This window comes from Micropterus salmoides, unplaced genomic scaffold, assembly GCF_014851395.1.
Source record: "Micropterus salmoides isolate LMB-PRFRI ecotype aquatic unplaced genomic scaffold, ASM1485139v1 Ms_hic_scaffold_1, whole genome shotgun sequence".
NCBI classification, from domain to species: Eukaryota; Metazoa; Chordata; class Actinopteri; order Centrarchiformes; family Centrarchidae; genus Micropterus; species Micropterus salmoides.
In genome coordinates, this window is record NW_024040040.1 from 9,607,120 (window position 1) to 9,631,599 (window position 24,480).

The following is a 24,480-nucleotide window of genomic DNA, read 5'->3' on the forward strand; positions in this document are numbered from 1 at the left end:
CAAGCCTCAGATACTAAGAACACGACATCACTGGAATGATTTCGCATTACTTTTCAAGTAATGCCGTGTACTTAGAATTACAGCAGCCACCTCCTCATGGTGCGAGCGTCAAAACAACTTTGTATTGGAAACAAAGCACAAGGTTAACAGTCGTGAAGCTGTTATCCAAACATGAGCAGGCAACAAATATGTTTGTGCAGTCTTTAATGACAGTAACTACTATGTTCAGGGTCAAATATGTCAGTGTTGTAAATCATAATCAGTAATTCACATGCATATAACAGGGTTATTTTGTCCAAACAAGATGACTGATTAGTGCCCAGCAATGAGAATAAGTCACTACCTGAAACCAATTTGCAAGTGTTATCAGGTATATTAAGGTGTCTCCTGCAGCTCTTATCATTTGCCAGATAAAATGTCCAAACCTGTTTTTTATGGGCAGCTGAGATTAATGGTGAAAGACAGACAATATGTCATAGTGAGGGTCCTTAACTTTTGTCCTAAATGTTCTCCTCTGTCCCCCTGATGCCATCTTTCTTTCTTTTTCATTTCATCGCAAGAGCCACACCTCGTCATGCCCAAATGACACTTGTGTTGTTTTCTCAGTCTGCACTTGAAAGAAACCTGTGTAAAGATGAAACCATACAAACAGAAACCCAAAACTGGGGATAGTGTTTGGTTTTATTATACAGTATCAGTCTGTTATATATAGGCTACATAACATAATTTGAACTATCTTTTAAATGACTCCTGGACCATCTGGCTCATCCTCATAATCATCATCACTTTCATAATGTTGTCAAGGCAGTGTTACTAAATAAGTGCGCAGGGAGGTTTTAAGTGATAATAACCTGCTACAACACGATTTGGATCAAAATATGTCTATGTAATGATTGTAGTGAAGAGAAACGCCTTCTTGTGATCAACGAGCATGCATTCCTAGCTTTTACTACCACCTTACTACTGACTCACTGGCTCCAGGCCCATGATGGTAAACAACCTCACCCCTCAGCACTGCAGCGTCTCAGGGTCGCCCTCTTCTGGTTAATAGAAGAGCAACAAGAATATCTGCAGGGAATATAACCAGTTTTCCCAAAATGTTTTAATCTGAGATTAAATCACAAGAAGTTCACTTTTTGTTGCATTAAATTAAACATTAAAAATGACAACATGTAGGCCTACTTACAACAGAGCAGAATAAACCTGTCCTAATACAATATTTCAGATCAAATGTACAAAACGTGACGCTTTTAAAGTGTGAACGTCGAGTTTACCGAGACCACAATTTAGTTAAATTAATATTAAAGTTTCAAAACACAAATCAACATTGTGGGGGAACCAAAGCTCCGCTCGTGTTTCCAGGGGGACGTTTTTCTTGGAGGTCCGAGGAAATGTTCAACATGTAGCTCACTGTGAGAGGACCTTTTTCTTTTGAGGATTAAAAAGAGCAAGGTAATCCTCAAATTTGATACATTTCATTATTTTAATGTGTATTTTTCCCTTACTGTTCCTCAACTTCAGCTACGGAAAATCACTTCCTAATTTGGCGGAGTGTTTTCAAAGTGAAGGCGCAACCATCATTACACGCTTAACCCATTCACATTTTGTTTTGTTTGAACAGAATATCATATTAAGCTGCCACTAAAAACACAAAGTTACTCTTAAATATTGCTTTGTTTGTCTGCAAATGCGCGTAACTTGTCCGGACAGGCGTCATAGGACGACGGATACTTTTTATTTTGAATATTAACTAACCGGAGTTGCAGTTTTCTGTTTTGACGGCAGAAACTGTTCATATAAGTACACTTTAAGTAATTTAAACTTAAGACTAGCAGCTAATAATCAGTACAAGATGCGTTGCCTCGTGTTTAGCGTAATATTAAATTAAATACTTACTACCATGTCTAGACTGTTTAAATCTGCCTGCCGCTGGTGAGATTAAAACAAAAACCTTATTTTAGGACATGTCAGAACATGTTGTAGTTTGACCTTCTTAGGACGGATCTGCAACTAAAATGTAAGTTATGGGGAATAGCAAGAATATTTGAATGTAACGTGCACCAAGAAACGCTCCGAGGTAGGTTGCTTTTTAATTAGCTTTTGTATTGTATTGCAGACCTTGTTCGTTCTTTAGAATAACTGTAGCCAAAAAAAGAGATGCAAGCAAACTGTTGAGAGCATATATGTCCTACATAATAAGTAATAATAATAGTAACTTTATTTTTATAGCCCTTTTGAATACATGTGATTTACAACAATGTCAAACATAAAAGTTGAATAAAAGTTGGTATCACACACACACACACACACACAGTGGTTTACAACAATGAATATATAAAAACATAAGTCAATATACAAATACAGGAAAAATAAATAAGCCTCACACAGTGGTTTACAATTAAACATGATCAAGTTAATATATATATACAGTGAGGAAAATAAGTATTTGAACACCCTGCTATTTTGCAAGATCTCCCACTTAGAAATCATGGAGGGGTCTGAAATTGTCATCGTAGGTGCATGTCCACTGTGAGAGACATAATCTAAAAAAAAAAAATCCAGAAATCACAATGTATGATTTTTTAAACTATTTATTTGTATGATACAGCTGCAAATAAGTATTTGAACACGTGTCTATCAGCTAGAATTCTGACTCTCAAAGACCTGTTAGTCTGCCTTCAAAATGTCCACCTGCACTCCATTTATTATCCTAAATTAGATGCACCTGTTTGAGGTCGTTAGCTGCATAAAGACACCTGTCCACCCCATACAATCAGTAAGAATCCAACTACTAACATGGCCAAGACCAAAGAGCTGTCCAAAGACCCTAAAGACCCTAGAGACAAAATTGTACACCTCCACAAGGCTGGAAAGGGCTACGGGGAAATTGCCAAGCAGCTTGGTGAAAAAAGGTCCACTGTTGGAGCAATCATTAGAAAATGGAAGAAGCTAAACATGACTGTCAATCTCCCTCGGACTGGGGCTCCATGCAAGATCTCACCTCGTGGGGTCTCAATGATCCTAAGAAAGGTGAGAAATCAGCCCAGAACTACACGGGAGGAGCTGGTCAATGACCTGAAAGAGCTGGGACCACCGTTTCCAAGGTTACTGTTGGTAATACACTAAGACGTCATGGTTTGAAATTACGCATGGCACGGAAGGTTCCCCTGCTTAAACCAGCACATGTCAAGGCCCGTCTTCTGTTTGCCAATGACCATTTGGATGATCCAGAGGAGTCATGGGAGAAAGTCATGTGGTCAGATGAGACCAAAATAGAACTTTTTGTTCATAATTCCACTAACCGTGTTTGGAGGAAGAAGAATGATGAGTACCATCCCAAGAACACCATCCCTACTGTGAAGCATGGGGGTGGTAGCATCATGCTTTGGGGGTGTTTTTCTGCACATGGGACAGGGCGACTGCACTGTATTAAGGAGAGGATGACCGGGGCCATGTATTGCGAGATTTTGGGGAACAACCTCCTTCCCTCAGTTAGCGCATTGAAGATGGGTCGAGGCTGGATCATCCAACATGACAATGACCCGAAGCACACAGCCAGGATAACCAAGGAGTGGCTCTGTAAGAAGCATATCAAGGTTCTGGCGTGGCCTAGCCAGTCTCCAGACCTAAACCCAATAGAGAATCTTTGGAGGGAGCTCAAACTCCGTGTTTCTCAGCGACAGCCCAGAAACCTGACTGATCTAGAGAAGATCTGTGTGGAGGAGTGGGCCAAAATCCCTCCTGCAGTGTGTGCAAACCTGGTGAAAAACTACAGGAAACGTTTGACCTCTGTAATTGCAAACAAAGGCTACTGTACCAAATATTAACATTGATTTTCTCAGGTGTTCAAATACTTATTTGCAGCTATATCATACAAATAAATAGTTAAAAAAATCATACATTGTGATTTCTGGATTATTTTTTTTTTTAGATTATGTCTCTCACAGTGGACATGCACCTACGATGACAATTTCAGACCCCTCCATGATTTCTAAGTGGGAGAACTTGCAAAATAGCAGCGTGTTCAAATACTTATTTTCCTCACTGTATATATATATTAATTTTGTTTGCATTGTTACATATCAAACAGATTTTAGATGGGCCACTTGTGTGACAAAGACAGAAAGCAACACAGATTCATTTATTTTATTTAACTGTCTGGCTAATTTAATCTTTCAGAAAAAGGGATTTCGCCACTGTCAATCAATCATAAATCACTGATTACAATTTACTAAGCCATAGCTTTAAAGTTATTGATTGTAGGGCTGCGGATAACAATCAAAACACAAAAAACACAATCAAATAGGCTTATACAATAGGCTTTATTGCCACGGCCAATGTTATGTAACAACAAGGATATTTTCACACTGGCGCTGTCGATAGTTATTCAAATCTTTAACGTGAACTTTTTCATTAAAAAAAAAAATCAGTGTTAACCACAAGTACGTTTTATTAATCACATTTAGACCATGATAGGACACTTAAAATGTAAAAATAAGTAGGTTGATTTTAATATTTTCATTATTGATTGAGCTGCTGATTATTTCCTTGATTAACAAATCACAATTTCCTTTAGTCCAAAGTGCTTTTTTTGTCCAAAGACATTCAGTTTATTATATCACAAGCCACAGGAAAACATAAAATGGTCACATTTAAGAAGCTGGAACCAGAAATATATTTGTATATTTGTTTTGTTGTTGATCGAATAATAAATTAATCGACCAACCGTTTCAACTCTATATGATTCATTAATTTATTGGAAAGAATGAACAGTTTCCAAACTGGAAAGTACTGCAGTGTTACTCCGCCACTACAAGGCTGATATTTTTTATGTTGGCATGTATTTCAGATTTCGCCATGGAGGGAACTTCCAAAAGCGATGCTGCAGGTCAGCCCTCTGTTGCTGCTCAAGTTCCTTTCCTTCACCTGTGCAGCACATTAGAGAAAATCCAGAAGTCTAAACTCCGTCCAGATAAATCCAAGATCCTCAGGGACTTCATTGAGTCATGGAGGAAGTTTCATTCTGCCCTCCACAAAGACGACCCCAAAACAACAGACTCTTTCTACCCAGCTATTCGTCTCATTGTCCCCCCCTTTGAACGAGAGCGCATGGCGTATGGCATCAAAGAGAGCATGTTAGCTAAACTCTACATCGATGTATTAGGCCTGCCAAAGAATGGCCCGGAAGCCAATAAACTGTTGAACTACCGTGCTCCGACTACGTCCCAAGGAGAAGCTGGAGACTTTGCTGGCATGGCGTACTTTGTGCTGAAGAAACGGTGCACCAGCCAAGGAAACCTCAGCATCAAAGAAGTCAATGACTTTCTGGACTCGGTGGCCATCAACAACGCTAGCAGGCAGAAGGATCTTGTGAAAAAGAGCCTGCTGCACCTCATCACCCAGAGCTCGGCTCTCGAGCAAAAATGGCTCATCAGAATGATTCTGAAGGACATGAAGCTCGGGATCAGCAAAGAAACTGTTCTCCAAGTCTTCCACCCAGATGCTGCTGAGCTTTACAACGTCAACACAGACTTAAACAAGGTGTGCCAGCAGCTCCACAACCCCTCCGTTTCTTTAAGCGAAGTCTCTATCGGACTGTTCTCTGCTTTCAAGCCTATGTTGGCAGCTGTGGCGAACATCCGCAATGTGGAGAAACAGATGGGAAACAGCCCATTTTATATTGAGACAAAGCTGGATGGGGAGCGTATACAATTGCACAAAGATGGGGACGTGTACAAGTACTTCAGCCGAAATGCCTTTGAATACACCCAGCAGTTTGGAGGATCCCCACTGGAGGGCTCCCTGACACCTTACATCCACAACGTTTTCAAAGGCCACGTTGTAAACTGCATCCTCGATGGTGAGATGATGGCGTACAACCCGACCACTGAGACCTTCATGCAGAAAGGGAGCAAATTCGACATCAAGAGACTCGTGGAAGACTCCGAGTTACAGACGTGCTTCTGCGTGTTTGACGTATTGTTAGTCAATGACCAGAAGCTTGGCAAGGAAACACTCAAGAAGCGCGACGAGATCCTTCAGACAGTTTTCACCCCAGTAAAGGGAAGGATACACCTGGTGCCAAAGACTGATGCCAGAACCATGCAGGAGGTTGTGAATGCCCTCAATGACGCCATTGACAACAGAGAAGAGGGGATCATGGTGAAGGATCCTTTATCCATCTACAAACCTGACAAGCGGGGGGAGGGATGGCTGAAAATAAAGCCCGAATATATGGATGGCTTGATGGATGAGCTTGACCTGCTGATTGTTGGGGGTTACTGGGGGAAAGGGAGACGGGGTGGTATGATGTCCCATTTCTTATGTGCTATTGCCGAAGCTCCAAAGCCTGGCGAGAAACCCTCAGTTTTCCACTCTTTCTGCCGCGTCGGCTCTGGCTACACCATGAAAGAGTTGCACGACCTTGGCTTAAAGCTAGCCAAGCACTGGAAAGTCTACCGGAAAAATGATCCGCCTGCATCCATCTTGTGTGGAACAGAGAAACCGGAAGTTTACATTGAACCCTGCAACTCAGTTATCATCCAGGTCAAGGCGGCTGAAATAGTCGGTAGTGACATGTATAAAACCAACTGCACCCTGCGCTTCCCCAGGATCGAGAAGATCCGAGACGACAAGGAGTGGCACCAGTGCATGACTCTGGCAGAGCTGGATCACTTCCGCGGCAAGGCATCTGGGAAACTCGCCTCGCGGCACCTTCACATCGATGATGCCGAACCGCAAAAGAAGAAGCGCAAGCTGCCATCGAAACCCAAGAAGGTGGTCGGGATCATCGACCACTTTAAACCCCAGGACCTCTCCGGGATCACCAAAGAGACAGATATGTTCGAGGATGTGGAGTTCTGTATCCTGAATGGCACAGAGGATCACCCCAAGGCTGAGCTGGAGAAGGGTGTGGCCAGGTAACATGACATCTGTGAAAAAGCCTCGTTGTTGTTGAACTAGAAATTAGAACTATGATTACTGACCACTTGTGAGCAGTGGGGGAAAAAAGCTGTGAACAATGACATGTTATTACATTTTGTAAGTTGATATGGGTGTCCACCGTACTGTATAAAAGAAGTGTATGTAGTCACCTACTGTTGAAGCCTTGTGTTTGGCATTTTGGCCGTCGTTGTGAAAACAAGCCAAAATTAGCAATTAGAAAACAAGCCAAAATAACAGGCTTAAACAAAATGTACTTAATGGAAAAAAATATAACAGCTCCTCCTTTAGTCAAACCAAACGCTAAACAAAACATCTTTTAGGTGACCGAAATGTTACAGTTCCTTTTTGTCAGTGGTGGAAGGTACTTAAGTACAAATTTGATCTACTTGCTTTACTTGAGTATTTTCTTTTCATGTGACTTTGTAGTTTCTGCTATTGCACCACATCTCAGAGGGAGATATTGTACTTTTTACTTCACAACATTTATCTGACAGCTTTGTTACTAATTACTTTACCAATTAAGCTTTTTACACACAAAACATATGAAGACTTAGTATAATATGTTTTGGTATAAATTAAATTACCCAACATTGTATTAGATTGACATTGAAATTAACTGGCAACAACTTTGATTGTTTAAGACATTTTTCATGTAAAAACATTTCCAGCTTCACAAATAAGAAAATTTGCCACTTTTCCTTTAAATTATTTTAATTTATTTGTAATGATTTTGGGCTTTGTAATGTTGGTTAGACAAAGCAAGCATTGTGAAGGTGTCGCTTTGGGTAATTGTGACTGCATTTCTCACTATTTTCAGAATTTCAAAAATCGATTAATGGAGAAAATAATCAGCTGATTAATCCATAATGAAAATAATCATTAGTTGCACTCCAATAGTAAATAGAAAACAGATATTTTCCTTTCTGAAAGGTAATAAAAGGTAATGTGCGGATCTGATACCTGCTGTGAACAGACGCTGCCAGCTGACTAATAGTTGAACATGACAGTATTAAACAAAAAGTCACTCACATTAACACACTATAATATTTACAAAAAGTTTGTTGCTTTTATCACCATGCATTAATGTAAATCAAATTAGTTCAAACAAAACAAAAGCTGGGACGCTCACCCGTTCTCCGACATGTCAATCAAATCTTTACAATTTACACTTGATTACACTCCCAATGTCCCATCAGTCCCAAAATTTAACTTCAATTTTCCGATGATTAAATCAATCCCCAATCCCCATTAGAAAGAATGCAGGTTTAAGACACTACTGTATTGGCTTCACTTTTCAGACCCGGAGGGTGCTGCTTGATCTGCACCAAGTCCTGAGGGAAATATCTGGCTCTTTAGCAGCTTAATGCTCTACTATGTTCACTAGCTGGTCGCTAACTTTATCTGCGGTTTGGTGCCGGGCAGTTAGTGTACACTGGTTTATCAGAGCCTTTTTGCTAAAAAAAACAGCTGCCTGCCTGAAACCAGTAAAGTTGTTGACTAGTAAACCAAAACAATGAGCTGAAAGAGGATAAAAAGCCCACTAGAGCTGCAGCGTCGCTTGATAATTCTTTGTGGGTAGCAGCAGAACCCTTGAGTGTATTGCATTGAGCAATAGTGCATTTTGATCGCACTAGTTAACTTTTCATTTATAAGTGATTACTGATGTCATCTTCTCATTAGATGTGGCGGTATCGTGGTTCAAAACCCAGGACGGGACACCTACTGCGTGATTGCTGGGGTGGAGAATATGCGCGTGAAGAACCTGATTTTGGCCGACCAGCATGACGTGGTGTGGGCCGCCTGGCTGCTGGAGTGCCTGCGCCAGAAGGAGGTGGTCCCATGGCAGCCGTGTCACATGATCCACATGTCGCCCTCCACCAGGGAGCACTTTGCCAAGGAGTACGACTGCTATGGCGACAGCTACTTTGTGGAGACGGACGAGCAGCAGCTGCGGGAGGTGTTCGGCCGGATCAGAAGCGTGGACGCGTCTGCGGCCGTGAACATCGGCCAGGTGGAGCAGCGTTACGGCTGGGAGGACCTTCCCACCAGCATGTTCAGACCCTTCAAGATTTACATGGACTGCTACGCCAACATAGGAGACCCTGACACCATCATACCTGCCACCTGTTTGGACATCCGCGCCCTGGAGTTTCGCTTCCATGGAGGGACAGTGGTGCAGACGTTAGAGGAAGGAGTCTCCCATGTCATTATCGCAGAGGAAACAAGACTTCCAAATTTAAGGACTCTGAGGCGCGGCTTTAGGAAGAAGTTTAAGATCGTAAGAGACTCGTGGGTGACGGATTCAATCAACGCAGGTTATCTGATGACTGACACCGACTACTTAGTTTGAAGAGTCTTCACGTGATATACACAGGCTATAAGTTAGCTATATGAGCATTTTTGTGCTAAATTAGTGCTACCATTTTAATTCTTATTAAGATTAGTAATGAACTATTTTATAAAGGTTGAAAAATAAAAACGGTCAAAGTCACCATCAAGGGTAAGACAAATTAAGTGATTTAAAATGATATTGCACTGTACATAGCTGTTGCTTCTCAGGGTTTCTTTATGAGTTTTATGTTTTGTGTTCTTAACGAGTGATTAAGGCTTCTTGTTATTGGTTTTAAATTGATAGGCTGCTGTAAAACTCAGAAAGGCAATGATTGGGTTTTTCAGTTTTAAAAGTTAGAATTGCATAGTGACGTATTCAAATATGGAAGCTGATTCATCTTTTATTCAGCATCTCCGCCCTTTAAACTTTTAGCTGAGCATTTATAAACACATTTTAGGGGAAGAAAAAGAGGGTTTCATTCTAAAAACTATGTGTAATTTTTGGCAACATAAATTTGAAGAAAATTAAGCTGCTTTCATCTTGTTCTGTCTTTAGATACAAATCGATAAAGTGGTCTACAGTGGACTGATTAGGATGTCAGTAAACAATGACGAATCTGTGAGTGCAAAGCGACTGGGGAATACTCCACCGTGATAATCTAAAATGGGCCCATCCTTATTTTTACATTTTAAAAGGGACACTCCATCAATTTAGTATTACACTTAGACATCATTTGGGGACTTAAATGGTCAAAATAAGCAGAGGCCATGATATCCTGACTCCGCAGTATGAGTCAAGCTTAAAAACACTGTATATCACATTTTCCATAATGCAACTGAGTGGTGTCTTTCATTAGACCTCTCTCGCCTCAAATTATTTTCAAACCCCATACCTCTTTTTCTACTGATTTCTGTCAAAATGTTATCATCACTTTGACATCATCAGGGTTTTTCTAACTTTGGAGCGCAAAGTCATTAGTAGTACTTTATGTGACAAATGAACCGAACTTCATGGGCAAAATTGGTGGAGTCAGACAAAGAAAAAAGGATTATTAATGTTTGTTTAAATACATGTTAAGTACAACTCTAATAAATATCTTGAATTGGTTAAAAATACAGGAACGACTGTTGTGTTTTTAAAATTTTAGTAATTAACTTCAATCGAGTGTCTGTGTGAAGTGATGGCCTTTGCCTCAGCTCTTCAAAGTGTACTCAGCTGGCAGAGATGGACCAGGGGACACCACAGGGGTACGTTAAAACCGGTTCCGCTCAAGGCCCTCCAAAGACGTTGGCATGTTTTCCTGTCTTCAAAAATGTCATCAAGGTGTCTTGGGATATGTTATAACCTTCATCGACATCGCCTCTAGGGTATAGGTGTCTGCCTGCGGTGTCTTGGGCATTGTGCGTAAATGTCGCATGAATACATTGTCAAAGTTAAAATGATGAGGTACCTGTTCCTAATCATATACTGTGCATAATGGCTCTCATTGGCATGTAGTGTTCCCTGTAGGTTTTAATGTTTGTAATTTTCACATCACTGTTAAACAAATTCATTAAAATTCATTCTCCATTCTTGGCAGTTTAGCTAAAGTTATACCACTTTTGTTAGAAACAGCACAAAAGCATAAAATAGTTGAAAGCAAAATGATCTTCCCCACTAGTTAAAAATAATTATATTGTGCCTCAATAAGCACTCCGTCACCTGTCACCCACTATGAACTATTTCCAGGTGATTTCCAGTGTTTGAGTGACAGGCTCTAATTAGAGGTAGTCACCTTGTGCTTATTCCAGCGATGCATTGTGTCGTTGCAGCACAAGCGTTGGTCTTAAAAATGCCTAACTGCCGGCAATCTGAAAGGACTCCCAGGAACATATTATCAGTCCTGAGGATCTGGAGATGCAAACAGCCGCTGAAGGCTAGCATTGCAGAAATGCCACGTCCTAATGGGATAAATGCTCCAATTAGGCAAGCTGTAGCTTTTGGAGAGAAGGCACCAGCGAGCGCCTTGGACACAAGCGGAAACAAATGGTTTGATGGCAGCCTCTAGACAACCAGCAGCTGCATGCGCTCAGCTGATATAAATGAGCTCCTGTAGAGACCAAACAGAGGCTCGTGGCTGCAGGGAAGGTTTGTCTGCAGCAATTAGCACAGCCCATCTTCAATCAATGAAGAAATTAGATTAAAAAAAAACAACAGAGAATCAAGCTCCCTTTTTTGCCTGATAAATAAGTGGTTATAATGTTCATAAACATTCCTTTATATTTGATCAACATCCAGGTCTGGTAAATTGGTCAAAGTGTCTATAAAATGTACAAACTACTCCATTTGGTATACGTTTTGAATCAGCCTTTTATCTTTATCACATCCTCACCCAACTCTAAATCAAGCTCTGAATTATAGTGTCAAGCACATTTTCAAAAGCTCCCATTTGCTTCAAAGTAAAACATTTATCAAGAGTAAGAGAGATTGCCCTTTACAAAACTATTTTCCACTGTGGAGGAGAGGAGCCCACGTGAAAACTGACTGGGCGACGTACAAGTACTGTAGGGATTAAACAAATAAGATGTTGTAAATAACATGTTAATTAGTGAAATGCTCTGAGGTGGGGGCGGGGTTGTTATCTTCACACAGAGCCAAGCGAGCCGTTTCCCCCAGCTTCCAGTCTTTATGGTAAGCTTTGCTAGCCGTCTCCTTGCTCTGGCTTCATATGTAGCATACAGACATGAGTGTGGTATCATTCCCCTCATCTAACTCTCAGCAGGAAAATAAGTAGGAGTGTATTTCCCAAAATGTCAAAGTATTCCTTTTAAAGGAAGCAATTTCAACTTATGACCTCTCATCACTGGTTGTGGCCAGCTCAGCTGAACAGGCCTGAAGAGGTGAAATTAACCTGTAATTCACAAAAAAATGTAAAAAGATATAGAAAATCAACATAACATTTTATAGCATAAATACAGTATATTTTGTCTGGTATTTCACGCCCCCTCAGATTTATCTTGTAACCCCGTGTAGGGGTCCTGAGCCCAAAGTTGGGGACTCCTGGTTTAATTTGCAGTTGAAACTTTCTTCAAAAAGCTTAATGGCTAAAATGAGTTAATTCATAAAAACAAATGCTTTACCTTCCCTGTAAAGTAGTGGATGAACTCCTAATTCTTTACCCTCATTACAAAAGCTGCAAATACAGCTTCACTATAGCCCCGAGCCCAGAAAAAACATTTAATAAAATGATCCTGTTTTAGCATACGTTTTTAGCCCCTTTAGGGCAAATCGTATAGTGTACTCATAATAATGAAAGGCACATTTCCACAGCATGCTGTAATATGTCAGACTTTTAAATAACATTTTCCCACCTTCCAGACAGCCTCTGATTTCAAAGCATTTCACTGCTGGTTTAAGATTTACTTAGGCTACAGAGACTTTGGATTTGCTTGAATTGGCTAATCCATCACAATAAACATCATGTCTGCTTTAATTGCTGTCACAGTTGTCTCTGAGTGGTAATGGAGTTGTAAGCACTCATTGATTTAAAGATCTGCCATGCATTAAAAAGGACACAACTTTGGCACAAATAAAAATAGGCAAACTGTACTCATGGTCATGGATTACCTTTTCTCAGGCAAGTGTAAGTCTTGTTTCTTCATAAAGTAAACAGACAAATGAGAACAAGAAGTGGATCTTTGGGAAAAACACATGCTGATGTCTAAAACACAACAGCAGCCCGTTCTTTTGAAAATTGGCATCTGTATTATAAAGTACACTTGATTTTAAAAGGGCTGAAAATATGCAGAAGCATTGGTATTGTCCTTTAAAGAGTAAACCACTCCTTGCTTTGATGAGAGCATCTTACCTGAGGCTGGAACAGGTGAGTACCAACCTGTCTCACTGGTCCAGTATCAAGCTAGCTACAGTACAGGCTGTAATGTAAGTCTGCTAGTGGAAAATTTCAAAATAAAACCCTTATAACAAACTCTCCTTTTCCAGTCAGCACGTTTTATTGTTCAGTGACTTCTGTAGCCTGTAGACGCATGTTCTTACTTTTAGTAGTTGTTTATTTCTTTTATTTTTACTAAACACCCACCATTGTTAAGATTGTGTTTAATTTGAAGGCTGACATCATAGGCTTTCATTTTGAAGCCAAAATTACAAAATTCAGTTTTTTAAGCTGACTGACTTGACGCACCTTAGGCTACCAAGGGATGCGGTGGCCGCGGTGCGCGCGCACAACGTCAGAGACGGGGAGGTTAAGTCAAGGTAGCAAGCTCAGGTAGCACACTAGCGGATATTTGCTGATTTGAACTTCAAAATAAAATACAAAAGGCGTAGGCTATGTATCTTAACATAACCTGTTGAAATATAATTTTAGTACACATCTGTAAACGCACCAGTAGGCTATTAGCCAGGGTGCTGTGTTTTTAATATAGCCTTAAAAACAATAAAATAACTCAATTGCATTTTAAACTAACAAAGAAGCTGGACCCTGGTTCACAAACATGGGGGTCAGGACCCCTAAAGCGTTCCCCAGAGGGTTAACAGGAAAAATATTCTCTAACATAATTTTTATTTTTATTTTCTCTTCCTTGTTTTTATCCCTGTGAAATACTGGTTAGTTTCATCTCCTCTGGTCTCCAAAAAGCTTTCAACTAAAACCAGTCAGAGTGGAAAAAGTTAGACTTTGAACTGCTCATAAACTTTGATGAGGGGTCTCAAACAGACACACTTAATTTTAAGCATGAAGCAAAGGTGGGAAACATTTGGTCTAGATTACAGGACACGTGAAAAAAGACATTTTCAAATCCCACAGAGGTAGCTGTGGGACAAAGCAACATGTGCAACAGCGTGCGACCTTTACTTTGAATGTCACAACGGGAAATGCTGCCGGTTACTGCTGCTGACTTTACGCTGCTTCCTGCAAACACACACCGTCCCTTGGCGAACATGGCGGCAACTTGACAACGGCAGCGAGATGAAGACGGTGAGGGCTTGATAAAGAAAAGAGGTCTGTTACAGGCTGTAGGCCCATTCGCCGACACAAAGGCAGACAGCTTCGCCATGTTGGAAGAGGATAGCGCCATTGTCCCTGCACGACCGAGGCCAGGGAAAACGTAAACGCGTCGGTGAGTGTTTCTGAAAACGGAGTCGAGGCTACGCAGAGGAGCGGCGCGGCGCGGAGCTCAGGGCGGACGGGAGAACAGCGGCTTCACCGGTCAGCCATGGAGGATGCGGCCCGTGGTCGCCAGCGTCTGATTTGCCATCCGGCCCACGCTCATTTTAATGGAAATTACCGCTGATCGGAAAGGCAAGCCGGGACAACCCACCACCTGACACTTGAGGGGAGGAAAACGCGAAGCGGACCCCACGTCAATGACTGTTGCGGCAGAGGAGCCCCCACGGTGGAGTCGGCCGGTTCCCAAAATATGACCAGGGGTGCTGGGACGTGTTGGCAGCAAGAAAATGACGACGGCTTCCAAATCTGGCTAGAGCCCCCCCGCGATAACCAAAAGCCATTCACCGACTCAGAGAGGGCGCAGAGATGGCGACTGTCCTTGGCATCCCTCTTGTTCTTAACCATCCTCCTCTCTGATCACCTGTGGTTCTGCGCCGAGGCCAAACTGGCCCGGACCCGGGTCAAGTTCGCATCCTCCCACCTCCTCTCACCCCAGACCCACTCAGCACACAGCAGCCTCAGAGGAAACCCAGATGCTATTTTTATAGGAAACTCTACCAAACATTTGTGGCGGCTTGAAACTTGCCACCAGGATAGTTTATCTAAAGACTGCTTTACTTTGGCAGATGCCGACGATTTGTGCAAGGGCCTTTCCGACCAAGAGGGGACGCGGGCTGTAAATATGAGCGATTTGTACCTTTCCTTTTGTAACTCGTACTCTCTGCTGGATTTGTTTTACGGGTCGACAAGTCCGGACAAATTGAACTGCAGCCTCGACGTGCTCGGCGATGGCGACACCACCAGATGCAGCCTGTGCGTCCAGGCGTACCAGCGCTACGACCAGCACGCCCAGGAGAAATACGAGGACTTTGAGCTCCTCACTCAGAAATATGATCCGGGGGCATATTCAGTGAGGACGTGCATGGAGCAGTGCAAGGTAGGCTGCGAAAGGGAAGAGGGGTGGGTGGTGGTGTGGTGGCCATCTGTTGATTTTGGGCCCCGGATAGATGCCAGTTTTGGTCCTCCTCCTCCTCGTCCTCCTGTCGCCATGGAGACGGATGACAGGTTCAAGGAGACTCCCGGCTCCTGGCCTCATGTTCATTCATCTCCTCATTGTGCTTAGGCCCCATGCTAATGTGCAGATGGAGGCCCTGCTAGTGTGTGTTCAGCGTCGAAAGTCCCCCCCCCCCTTTTTTTTTAGATCACGCTCTGTTCTTTGACATTGAAGACCGCCTGGCGCTCTTTTAGCTCATAATCCGCCTGATTGGTCGTCGATAACCCCAGATAGGCTTGTTAATTGCACTATATAGCCCCAGCCTTTATAGCCTTGCGTTTATAACATTTTAATGAGCAGGAAGGAGGCTGCTGGCATATGCAAACAACTCTGGGAGCCTGTGTGTCCTATGTGTGTTGTCGCAGTCCGCCAGGTGTTCATCATGGCCGCCCACTCCATATCGAGAGCGTTTCATTAAAGTCAAGAGGTGGTTTCCCTGCCTAATGTGGCGGAAGGCTTTTTTTCGCTTGGACTTGTGTTTGCTCATTACTAGGCCTGCACGTAGGCCTCTTTTCTGCCAGGCCCGGGCTCGCTCTTTGATTGCCACGCGCTGTTTACCAGCTTAAGGTGGGTCAAAGTGGGCTGTAGTGGGTGTCCGGGAAACGCGAAACGGGGCCCGGTCAAGGAGAGCTGCTGTTTGAGGCCTCTGTGAACACGCGGAGCCATAAAAGCTGCATTCAGCACCGCGGACAGCTCCACGGCAGCGCGGAGCTGTCCGCGGTGCTGAATGGCGCTCCCCGGCTCCATTCACAGAAGTCCTGGCCAATCCCAGATGGCCTCCATTCACCCAACCAGTGGCAGAGGCACACGAATCTAATGAGGCCATCTGACTGCTTATACAAATCCAATGCATTTAGATCCACATGCATGTGAGCTGGGCCTAGTTTGCAAGGCTAGCTCAAATAGGAAGACCCAAAAATGAATTCCTTATGTGTGTGTGTGTGTGTGTGTGTGTGTGTGTGTATTCATCAAACAAAACAATGATTCACTTTCTTTTATATTCTCTTTGCTGTTGGATGTGTTAATCCTGGCAAAGACAACACAGCCGTGTTAGGCGAGATAATTCATATGGTTGTAGAGCTCACCTTCTTATTTTAATTTAAACACTCACACACACACACTGTGTACACAGAGGAGCTGGGGACTGCTGCACTTCAATTTATGTTGCACTCAAATGTGAACTCAGGTTTTACAGCTTTATATCTGATTATTTTGGTATCACAGTTCAAAGCCACGCTGTACAGTCAGTGTAGTTTGCCAAGTTCATTACAGCTATCTATCTATTTGTTCAAAATAATTCTCCTGTTCTGGATAGAACGGAAACGATTGGCCGATTAGTGGGTCAGTCAACTGTCAGAACTATGACAGGCAACTATTTTGCTAATCAAGTCATTTTCAAGAAAAAATACTGTAAAAAAAAAAAAAATGCAGAATATTATCTGCTTCTAGTTTCTCTAATGATGTTCTCTGTCATATGTCACTGTAACTCATTTTGGACTTTTGGTTGAACAAAACAAGACATCACTTGGGCTTTGGGAACTTGTCATGCATACTTTTCACACTTTCATAGACAGGAGAAAACAGGCGGATTAATTTGATAATGTAAAAATAATTGTTAGTAGCACCACTAGTTCTGATATTTCTCATAAATCATCATTGCAGGAATCTTTATATCCCATCTCTGATATCTCAAAACACTCTCTGCATACTGACGTCTTTACTGAGTTGGTAAAGCCTGACCTTAACTACTTCAGAGTCTTACTTCAAGGCTGGATGTTTGCCAGCTTTAGAATATGTAACCGTGCTACACAGGGAAAAGAAATGATGGCAATGGCCACTGGTGAATGCAGCTTTTTTTGATAAATATCCAGGCCAGCACCCGGCCCTGCCATCCAGTATCAGCCATTGATGTGAGTTTAAGATGGCTCGGCTGTGCGCTACACACTGAAGCCTGAATGTGCGACATCCTTTCTTTTCCCCCGCTGAACTGAAGCCCCCCACATGATTTCATGTTTTATCCACTGCCAGTCTCAGGCCGCCGTTTCAGCGTTCCCCTAGCTCACCTCTTGGCACTTGGAGGGAAAAACAGTCATTTAGTCACGCTGTTTATTTCTTCACCAGTGACCTTTCTCTATCATCTTCCTAATTATAGGTTTGCTCAAGTCCTCTGTATGTGGTAGGCAGCGTTACGGAAAGAGCATAGTCACTCAAAGGAGCTCTTGTTGAGTTAATAATGGAAGCCTAGCAGTGGAAGTTGTGTGCTGGCTCAGGCAGATTGTAAGTCAAGTACAGGTGATTTTGATTATGTAGCCAAATATCACAAATCACAATTTGCCTCAAGGGGCTTCACAACACCCTCTGTCCTTAGACGCTGACCCTCCAAATAACCCCCTATAGATGTACAGTTTATCTAATCTGTGTAAATATGGCGAGGTTATAGTGTACACTGAGCTGGCAAATGTGAAAACACTACCCGAGGTCCCTGCCTCATTGTCTCATTTCAGCATGCACGGGAGCAGTGGAGGCAGGTATAGCGAGTGTTTGGTTACCCACAGCCAGATGAAGATCTCTGACATTTCAAGTGGGGATATTTGACATGGAGAGCGGCGTTTGTTGTGCAGGAGTAGGCTCCTATGGTCCACAGGCGGTGCTTTGATTCCTCTAGCCTGAGGTGAAACATCAAAACATCACACAGTGCACATGGCCGGCGCGCTGTTGCTCACAATGGGATTCTCCATCATCTGACTCGGTGAAAACCCACCATTCATCTCGACAGCGGGGGCCGGGCTCGAAACATTTAAACCTGGGCCGACGCACTAATGCTGCATTTATTTTTTTGTTTTCAGAGTGTGAACCAGAACATGTCCGAGTCGCTGGTAGTTTCACAGCAAACAAAGAAGCCAAAACAAACCTGGCTTCTCAAAAAGCATGTTGGCAGAACAACAACTGTTGCCAACAAAGGCCTTGGGTCTCCGCACTATAATCACATATTTAATGTAGGGTTTCCTGTAAGTCTGCAGTATAATAACATAACTATTATTACCCGGCATGGCTATGGTACACTGCTGGTGCATTTTTAATAATTTGGGACTGTAAAGGTTCTCAGAGTGCTCAAGTTGCCAAGGTGTTACCTAAATGGACGAGCAAAAGACTTCAATAAAAGGCATCAATAACCAAGTTTCATCATTTTATGTAGTAAATTTCCACCTCTGTTGCACCAAAACAACCATGAACGTCTGCTTTAAAGTCTAAAAACATGGTGTTTTGTTGTTATTAGGGCTATAGCTAACAATTATTCGCAATATGGATTAATCTGCCCATTATTTACTCTCTAATCTGTTAATCGTTTGGTCTAAAATGTCAGAAAATAATGAAAAATTACAATTGACGTCACGATTTCCCAGAGCCCAGTGTGACATATTCATATGTCTTATTTTGTCCAACAAATGGTCCAAAACCCAAATATATTCAATTTAGTCTCATAAAAGATGACGAAAAGGAGCTGGAATCAGCTTTTCTTTAGCAATTCTTCACATTTTGACCATGATAGGACACTGAAATGTCCAACTGAAAACTGATTATTTCCCAGATTCATCATTTTGTCTAAAAAATGTCAAGATAGTGAAACATGTCCATCACAACAGTTCAAAACCAAAAGATATTCAAATAAGTATATTATATGTAGAAAAGTAGCAAATGTTTGTATTTAAAGGCCTTGAAAAACCTACTTTCTCAACCAGCTCCTTAGTATAAGTGACGGTGTCCTACATGACATGCTTGAACAGTTTTGGTTATTTTAAATAGAGGTTTTCTGTATTTTTTTTTGTCTCTCTCTGTGCTCTTCTCACTGGTTTGTGAGAAGTGGGCGTCACTGGTGTGGGACATGGTGATACATCCTTGAACCAATCAGCATTCAGCGACATTTGAATCAGAGTCTGATGACAGTCGGTGGGTTGTTTGGTCAGTCAAATCTGATCAACCCACACAGTCCTGATGAAGCAGATTACTTGGGGTTTTGAGTTTTGAGTTGCTTAAAAAAAATGACAATCAATTGTCACAGTTATTGCTGATTAATTTTCAGCCAATCAACTAATCCATTAATCGTTTTCTTGGATTACCAATCAGGAAAAGTGGGCTATTATAAAAATACTGCATCACTATATTAGAATATAAAGTGAATTAATTGGGGGTTTCAGATGACACCTGCATTATTCCCTAATCTTTGGGCCCCATGTTGTATAGGGTCCTCAAGGTTATATATAATTTTAAAGCCTTTGTTTCTTTCTTTCAGTTTATTTTGTGCTTCCATGTAAATAAATGAATCAAGTTAGCGCAAGGCAGTTACAAATTATTAACTAATATATACACAATGCACAGTGCGAGAGATTGAGGGGTCAACAAGGGCCCAAAGCTAATTTTTGCCCTAGGGCCCCATTAATCTGGCCTTTTGTGGGGAAGTAACACAGGACAGTTTAAGGGCTCTTCATTTTTAGATCACTCCGAGTAGAAAATGTCCCGGTTCCCCTCCTGACAACACAACATGAGACACAAACATCTCCAAATTTTCAGAAAACCGCACTGAAAATAGTTTGACAAGAATAATGAATCAGCTGAACAGGTGTCTGCATCCTCCCAGGTAATTTCACTCATTTGTGAGTTTGAAAGACTGAACACTCAGCATCTGGCCAAATAATGATGGAGTCTCTAGAACCAAACAACTCTATCTGCTTCTGTTACCACTTCTGCTACTCCTCTGCAACCTCTACTCCTTGTGGTACTACTCCCAGATCTGCTACATGTTTTTCTGACGTAAAATAATTTCAAAACAAGTCTGGGCACAAACCCCACCCCCACCCGCCCCCACCCCCATCCGCCCCTCCAGGTCCAATTGAATGTCTAATCTTAGCCGGTGTTGTGTGCAAGTGGAAAGGAGGACAGCGTCCACAGCGTGCTGCCTCTTTAGATCCTTGTCAACCGCACACATCTGCATTGATCTGAGCTCTTTTTGAGCCGGAGGGACGGGTGGCAGCAATACCAAGAGGTTGATCCTTATTGATTTTCCCCAAGCCCTCCGTGTTCGCTCGTCCTTCATTTGATAGTGGGCAGCTCCTCCGACCGTCCGAATTAGGGCTCAGTGAAGACATCACATTACTATCTGGACCTGTTTGATAGTGCTATAACACCTGGGAATGTGTGTGTGTGTTTTAGATTTACAGTTTAGGTAGACTAGTGTTAAAGTTGCACTCTCTTCATCTGTTATCGCCCTACCTACAATATTGACAGTTATGCAACTCTGCAGTAAATGATGTGTAACGAGAAGGAGAGCGGTTCTCAGATGGGGGGGCCTGAAACAAAATCTAAACACAGATGGGAGCCTTGTGAAGTAAAGCATTTCACACATAGGGTTTGGAAAAGGCTTGAGCCCCACATTCCTGAGAACAAATCTGTCCTTTCAACAAAATCCCACCAAACTGTTCACCATGTGTAACGAGTTCAGTCACTCATTTAGGGCTGCAACTAATGATTATTTTCCCTTTCCATTAAATGTTAAATGGACTGTACTTATATAGGGCCTTTGGAGTTCAGTATCTTGCTCAAAGACACTTTGACATGCAGAGTGGAGGAGCCAGGGATCGACCTTCTGATTGGTGTATGACCTGCTCTACCTCCTGAGCCATAGCTGCCCATCAGGATGAATTGTAACAACCTTTGACTTTTCATTTGGCACCATCATCTCATCGAGTTTTTTATTTGTCCAATATACCCAGATACTTGCAAATTGATGCAAATCCCATCAGCCCCACCTGCACCTTGTGTTTATTGCTAAGATGGTAAACAAATAGAATACCTGCAAAACATCTGCATCTAAGCATTGTCACTGTGAGCATGTTAGCGTGGTGACATTAGCAACTAGCTCAAAGCACCATTGTGCCTAAGTACAGCTTCACAGAGCCGCTAGCATGGTTGTAGACTCTTAGTCTAGTTATTATCTGTGTCAGTTGTTTATCCATCACAGTCTCCTTGTTAAATTTCTGTTGATTAGCTAACAGGTTAATAGACTAATCATTCCAGCCCTACTATACCGCTGTTAACTGAATAGCTTGTTGTTGTTCGCAGTCCTACCTCTCTCCTGTTGAAAGTAGGTATGTAGATGTATATCTATATCTCTCTATACACACACACACACACACACACACACACACACAAATAAATAAAATGCTTAAAATAATTTTAATATTATATGTATACAATGTATATTTTTTCAGTTTTCCCACCACTGTTTGAGCCACAGACACAAAAATTTGGTCAAAATGTTGAATTAAAATGAATTTAGGTCCATATGTCATTGCATATTTTGTTGAGAACTGGTCAATCAAATACATCATATATCAGAGGGACAGTACCAAATATCCTTTCATCAGGGAAGGACCACTATTGTAAAGGATCGTATTCTTTGCATTCTACTGTTTAGTTGATTATGATTGCTCTCATGCTGGTACCACTGTATCTTTGATTTTCTCCCCCCGTCCCACAGTACCTCCTACTAGACAGTAAGACACAAATACACGGACTCTCTCTTGCCAGATTTATCAGTTTTGTGACGTTTGTAATGTGGTTTATCTCATCTGCGTAAATATCCTGTGATCACCCATGTTTTTTTAAATTGCTGCCTTTGTTAGCATTTTATTCACTATTCACATTAGCTAACACTGTGTGTATCTGCTCCAGTCTCGCAGAGCCTCTCAAATGACAGATTGTAGCAGTGCATTACATTGTTCACTCGTCTTGGTTGCACAAGAGCCGCACACGGAAGTGACGCACACATGTGATTTCCGGCATTGTGTCTTCCTGCGGCGGTTGTGAATGCTGACCTTGGAGAGGGTTTTGTCCCCTCAAGATGCATGGCCCACTCCACGACAGCCCTTTTATGAATGGGCAGATTGCTGAGCTGCATGCTAATAAGGCAGGAATGAGAGAGGGGATGCTAGCTGCTGCAGTGCACGGCACTGCTTCCATATTGTTTCAACTGTGAACCGCTGTACGGAGAGAGCAGATCAGAGATAGCAGCAGGGCTGGAGGAGGGAGGGAAACGGCACCAGGCAAACGGGGGTTAAAGTGGGTTACCATTTAATGGGTCTCATTTAACCTCTGTGACATTTCCATTATGTGACGTTAGGTGACGTGACGTCATTTCTCTGGCATACAGTGATATTGTCAATCAAGGGTGAAGATTGTAATCATATCTAAATTGTCTCTGTGTATATAAATAATTTCATTTAGGAAACTAGACAACAACGGTCACCTAATGAGCCTTTGGGTTTTTGGCCAGGTTCTCAGCTTGGCACTGTTCAGTCGGTCCACTGAAATGATGGTGATCTCTTGACTTTCTGCCAGCGCCACCTTGACACTCACATTTTGTTTCACTGACATATCTCAACAGCTATTGGATATATTGCCATGGAATTTGGTATTGAATATACCTGCAAAACCTGCAAAACTAATGGCATTGCACCAGCTATACTTTGTTTTTAGTGCCAGTTAGCAGTTTGACTGTGTCTTCATGTCCATTGTTTGCAGTGAATCCATTAGTTACTGCAGGTAACCTGTGCGACTACTTATTTTGCCATCGATCTATGATACAATCTCACTGTCCTGCAGGATCTCATAACCTTAAATGTCTCTTACTGTCTAACCTCTGAAAATATGTCACATGACCAGATATGGGAATGATTAGCACCCATGTGCCCACACAGGTCTATTTCCCTTCCTTGAATAAATTAGGTAAAATGGCTAGTGCAGTCAAAATTCATGTCACTTTAAAAATGGATGAATTGCATAAATATCTTTGGAACAATACCTTTCAACACGTCACTCTTAAATACACTGTAGCTTCGTAATACAGACTTCCTGTTACAAATTTAAAGTCTGACGCCCAATTAAAAATAACACTGGTGACATCACCTGGGTTATCTTGACTTTGACCTGATTATGTCATCTGGATTTGGAATTGGCCTTGAGACTACATTTTTCTCAGGTCACACATGTAACAACTGTTACAAACCTACCATTGCAAGTAAACTGAGTTTCATGTGTAAAATTTGTGGCATGTCCCTTTTTTTTTGTCGCCTTGTGTGAAAATTAAAAAATGGCCCCAAAGAAAACACGCACGAACAGATGTGGTAAAATGACATTCTTAAAAACAAAATCCTCCCAGGACATGAATTGCATTTAGTTGCCAATCTGTTCAGTTAATGCCATAATGGAACCACCAGAATTTAATTATAGTAAAAACATTAATTACTTTGGCTTCATAACTGTGAGAAAATGAAGATGTTGCTAGCGGGTTGTTGTTTTTTTTCCTGTGAAACACCTAAGGGTCAGACTAATAGCATTCATTCATTTATGGGCATGACATCAATTAGTCTAACAGTCCTATTGTCTGCATAGGTATTTGAATGGATTATTTTTACAGGGGCAGATATAACCCTGAATGCATGTCCCAGCTGCTGTGTGCTTTAATGAAGTTTAGTATTTTGTGTAGAAAATGCAGGAGCAGGGTAAAGGTTTTGTGCCATTCAGGGGGCAACTCAGCACCGTTGTCCGCAGCTGGCGGTGTCAGATATGAAAACTGATATCCTGTGTGCTGCCTTCAGATGATCACGTGTAAATTCCCCACCTCTCTGCACTAATGGGATTATCTGACTTCCCCGTATTCCCCATTGGAGGTACCTCTCTCTTCATGGGCCCTTTAAAAAAAAAAAAAAAAAAGCTTTTTCACACCAGGTCTGCATGTATACAGTGGACTAGGTAAAAGGTTATGCTTGAATCTCTGTTAAGCTCTGTGTGGCCCATTAGGATGATTGAGGATGATGTCTGTCCTGTTAAAAGAATTGTCAGTCACTGGACACGAGTTTTGTTTTTAAGAGTGCCATCTTCTCAAAAGCCACTCTACACTTATAGTTCTTTAAAGTAAATTGCTTAATG

At 41.9% G+C, this 24,480-nt stretch overlaps 2 protein-coding genes across 2 annotated transcripts in view; both read left to right on the plus strand.

Annotated features, from left to right (window-relative positions):
- Positions 1–1,350: 1,350 nt before the first annotated feature.
- On the plus strand, positions 1,351–10,392 carry lig4 (ligase IV, DNA, ATP-dependent). The gene is made up of 3 exons (XM_038717415.1): positions 1,351–1,452; positions 4,850–6,920; positions 8,626–10,392. The coding sequence occupies exons 2-3, from the start codon at positions 4,858–4,860 to the stop codon at positions 9,293–9,295; spliced, it is 2,733 nt and encodes a 910-aa protein (XP_038573343.1). The 5' UTR covers positions 1,351–1,452; positions 4,850–4,857; the 3' UTR covers positions 9,296–10,392.
- A 3,589-nt stretch (positions 10,393–13,981) lies between these two features.
- Positions 13,982–24,480, plus strand: part of fam155a (family with sequence similarity 155 member A) — a 40,658-nt gene continuing 30,159 nt past the window's right edge. Inside the window, exon 1 of the mRNA XM_038717426.1 lies at positions 13,982–15,378. Coding sequence (XP_038573354.1) covers positions 14,692–15,378 — 687 coding nt within the window. The 5' untranslated portion in view covers positions 13,982–14,691. The remainder of the gene's footprint in view (positions 15,379–24,480) is intronic.